The following is a 4681-nucleotide window of genomic DNA, read 5'->3' on the forward strand; positions in this document are numbered from 1 at the left end:
ACTGGTGTAGTGTGTGTGTGTGTGTGTGTGTGTATGTGTATATGTATATATATATATATATACTCATATATACATATACATATATATAAGTATATGTGTATAAGTATATATGTATATATAAGTGTATATGTATATATACATATATATGTATAAATATATATGTGTGTACATACTTATATATACATATACGTATGTATACATATGCACTTATATATACATATATACGTATGTATGTATATGATGACATTTCTTGCCATTTGACATTCACTCAAATAGTTAGTAAATGCCTACTTTGTGCTAGGGTGAGGTAAACAACAAGAAAATCTCTGTTCTCTTGGAACTTTCTCTGGAGATTTGTCTTGTCAGACAGTATAGGAAGAAGGGAGCTGAACATGTATGCCTGAGTTTAACTCTGGAGTTTAAGCTGGGTGGGACAGACGGGAGCCCATGGGAAAGTGATGATAGTAACAACGGATTAGGCATCGGGGTAACTGTCCATCAGAAAGTATCAGAGGGAGAGTAAGATAATAAGGCAATGGCTAGAAAATGGGATTTGAGGTGTATACATGCTTCATCTGTATTCCATGCAAACTCAAGTACAAGTCCAGAGCCTGGTGTATTTTCAATGAGTAAAAAGATGTGGCACCATAAAGTTTAGCAACAAAAGGGTTGCTTGCTTGGTGTTTGTGTGGTACTAGGAACCAAAGACAAGGCCTTGTGCAAGTCAGGCAAGCACTCTACCACTGACCTGTAAGCCCAACCCTACTTTTGTTAATGTATCTCTGGACCGCATGTCTGAGCTAACACAAAACCCTCCACATAAGTCTAATAAACTGTCCTTTTGTCTTTGTGCTTGTTCCTTTGATAATTTTGGTCATTCTTAACTGGATCTTTGCTGGGTACACATGCCACAGTTCCCTTCACATCAAAACAGGAGCAACAATATCACATATGTTTTTGCTAATATGTTTTCTGCAGGATTATTGTTGCATCTCAGCATAATCAAGACTTCTTAAATGATGATTTTACACTTATTGAGGACTGCACTGATTGCCAAAGTACACCAGGTTGATCAGCTCTGTCCATGAGTCATTAAATTTAGGGGTTCTAGTTAATACCCTTTTGCATTTGTGTAGCGGCTTTTTATTCCAAATGGCCATACAAATGATGCCACTGCAATTTTCTGATACTTTAATAAACTGCCTATTTTGTTTACCAAGGCCATTTCATTAAATTCCTTTCCTCTGAAGTGTTAGAGAGGTCTATTTAACTCTGGTCTAGCATCATCACAAGGTTTCATGTCACTCGGTTCCAGTAAGTAATTTTACTGTTTATATAGGAGCAGTAAGCTGAGTGTGTAGATACTTCTATTGGAAATGTTCATCGTAGTTATCCCATTGCATTGAACTGATGCTTTCAAATCACGTTCTCCCACTGAACAGGTTGTACAATGGAAGCCTGGTGCACGGACTCTGCCAGCAACTGCTAGCATCCACTTCTACAGAAAGCCTCCTGAGCATGTGTCCTGAGGCAAAGCAACTGTACGAACATCTGTTCAATGCCACGAAGTCATATGCCCCAGCTGAATTATTTGTACCAAAGACTCAATCAAACTCAAAGAAAAGGAGGCAAAAGAAAAAGGTTGCCAGCCAGTCAAAGAACAAAGTGGTAACCACTTCAGACAGCAGGCACTGGTATGACAGAAGCAATCGGTTTGGGCTGTTAATGGTTGAAAGCTTGGAGGAGCACTTAGAGACCTCAGAGCTTGAATAAACAGTCTGTGTAGCACATGAGACTTGTTGTTCTAACTTTAAAAAAAAAATCTCTTACCTCCCTTGAAACTAACTTTTCTTTAGGAGTTGCCTATTATGGGATAAACCTTATAATAGATCATCTGAATTCCAAGATATTTTGTACTCTACTTTTAATACAGCCTAATTTAAGAAATGTCAGTATCACTTATTTACTTGCATGTGTGTTGGGGACGCAAGAGCCATGGTACTTGTGTAGAAATTGGAGAACAACTCAGGAGACTTGGTTCTGATTCTATCATGTGGGCTCCAGGGATCAAACTCAGGTAGTCAGGCTTAGAAGCAAGTGCTGTACCTCCTGAGCCATCTTGCTGGCCCAGAAACGTCTATATTTAAGTGGGTTTTCACTCTTCATGGTCCTTCAAAGCAAACACTAATACTTTATAGCCTTTAAGTTGCAATAGCTTAGCCAACTATATTCTTAAGAATAGGAATCTCACATAGTAAATTACCACAAAATCTAGTAGTTATTTCGTTAAAAAGTTTTGTTTTGTATTTGAGATTGGAAAGTCTGGGTCATATAAAAGACAGGAGGCCTAAGAGAAAGTTAGAAATGTGGTAAATTAGACTACATATGATCGATAAAAGCACAGATACACTGCAGGTCTTACAGCATAAACTGCAACTGTAACAATCCACAAACAGTATTCTGAGCTGCTACATCTAGAACAGAAAAGAAATGAAAATCTCAGATCCACTCTGGACTCGAGGTCTTCCACATGCTAGGTTTTGACAAGGGCTCCAACACTTTGTTTTGTTTTGAATTTTGCTGTGATGGAGATCCAACCCAGGCCTGGCACATCCTAAGCAAGCATTCTACTACTGAGATAAACCCTCAACCACAAGCCAGCATTTTATAAATCAAAGAATGAGGATGGAAAGTAGCAGAATGAACATCTCCTTTTAGAACTTGGCGGTTCTAAAAATGTGTATCTTAGCATATTCAAAACAGTTTAAGCTGGGTGTGGTAACACATGTCTCAGGAGGCTGAGACAGGAAGAGTGGAGGTCGGGTAACCTGATGTTTGAGAGGTGCTATTCTAAAACTCCTTATACCAATAGGTTTGTAAAGATGTTAGCTAGTTCCAGAGCTCAGGCAAACAAGAATTAGCAAGTAGGAGAAGTACATTGGGGCAGGTGCCAAAGTATAGTCTAACTTGTACAGCTGTGCGTTCTCCTGCTCTAGCCTCCCACTAGTATATTCTAACAGTGATAATATTCATTATGGCTGTAAGTTGCCAATTTTAGCCTGCCCATGACTAGTTCTTGGCAGTTGACAATTCTCTACACTAGGTAGACAAACACACTCATAGAAAACAAACTGGGCATCAACCAGTAAGTATATCCTCACATGACTTCAAATGTTTCCACAAATAATGCAATGCTATTTGCTCCTCAAGTATTTAATCCTAAACACTATCTTCTTTTCAAATATTTTAGGAGAGCGTTATGTTCCTTAATGGGGTTGATTATGTATCTATAAAGACTATTTTTAGTAAAAGGATCAAAAACAACACTGTTGTGCATCCATGTTTGAAAAGAAACATTCTTTACCCACAGTAGGTCTAATGGGGAGTATGTTATACCAAAGTGTTACCTTCCTTGGCTCCTAGACATAATGATGTACAAATTATGCCAGTCCAAGTATCCCACTCGCGGGCTAATCAACACCACTTTTCAAAACTGCCAACCTTGCATGGAGCTCTCATTTTGGCAAATAACTGGCTTAACAGGCACTAAGGAGGAATGTATAAGCTACAGAGTTTAATTGAAACTCATGAGACTAATAGCAGGCTTTTCCATTCATTAAGATTGTTACCACCTGTAGTCTCAGCACTCGGAAGGTTAAGGCAGGAAGGCTGTGTGCCAGTTTGAACTATATAGTGAAGTTGGCTGGCCTACGCTACACAGTAATATTTTCTCAAATAAATTAAGGAATGAATGAATGAATGAATGAATGAATGGTCCCTCCTAAACACCAGTCATTTGGTTTTCCTTTTCTTACCATTGATACCAGGTGGCCTGGACTACAGAGAATTATTTCCTCAGACAGACAGATAATGGAGGGAGAAAGATGGATGATGGATAGGTGGGTGGATGGATGGATCTTTTAAACAATAGTCATTTGGCTTTCCTTTTCTAACCACTGATACCAAATGGGCAATTCCCTTGAAATCCGCCCATGCAGTAAAGGAAATAGCATCCAGTAGTCTCCCATTTCTTGTGAAAATCAAAATGTTTTCCTACCCTGTTGTATTACTGTGTAATAGAGTAGAGGCCACAGGCACTCCACAGGATATTCAGTGGGCTTCACCAGACAGTAAGGACCTAGTACCTGATTCCAGGAGTCATACTTGCTTAAGCTGCTTGGGGGAAAGCACACAAAGAAATAATGAGAACATTTTATCAAGTCTGCCAAGTACAAAGACCAGACTTGACTGCTGTGTACTGAGACAAGAAGTCACCAAGAGGCATGGTTGAATCAGGAAGATTCACTACATGTGGCGTTTGGCCTGGCCTTTCTTTTCCTCCCTCTTCTATTTTCCTTTGGTTGACTGGCCTTTAGAGATTGAAAAGAAAGAACAGGGATGAGGCAATGAAGGCACCTCATATAAAGAGAACGTGGCGTGTTCCGTATTTCCAAAATCTACAGTATCCCGTGTTTTCAATCAAGTCTTGCTCTGTCTGACTCAGTTCTAGCAAATGAAACCTCATGAGGCTCTGGATGCGTCAATCTTCAGTTAGCAGTTCAAGTAACAAAAGGAGTTCTGGACAGCTAAGATGAGTAAATCTTGGGGTAAATCTTGGTCATGAAAAAGGGACTCAAGTGGACCTTAGTATTTCTTTTTTTTTTTTTTTGAAAAATCAGTT

The 4681-nt window shown here is 39.1% G+C and overlaps 1 protein-coding gene across 2 annotated transcripts in view; it reads left to right on the forward strand.

The window, feature by feature from the left end:
- Positions 1–3300, forward strand: part of Aste1 (asteroid homolog 1) — a 13240-nt gene extending 9940 nt beyond the window's left edge. Inside the window, exon 5 of one of the 2 annotated variants that reach the window (XM_005368471.3) lies at positions 1443–3297. In XM_005368471.3, the coding sequence (XP_005368528.1) occupies positions 1443–1773 (331 nt within the window). In that variant the 3' untranslated portion in view covers positions 1774–3297. Of the gene's footprint in view, positions 1–1442 lie in introns of both variants that reach the window. The other variant, XM_026789930.1, reaches the window with a different exon arrangement.
- The last annotated feature ends 1381 nt before the right edge of the window (positions 3301–4681 follow it).

This window comes from Microtus ochrogaster, unplaced genomic scaffold (assembly GCF_000317375.1).
Source record: "Microtus ochrogaster isolate Prairie Vole_2 unplaced genomic scaffold, MicOch1.0 UNK33, whole genome shotgun sequence".
Lineage (NCBI taxonomy): Eukaryota > Metazoa > Chordata > Mammalia > Rodentia > Cricetidae > Microtus > Microtus ochrogaster.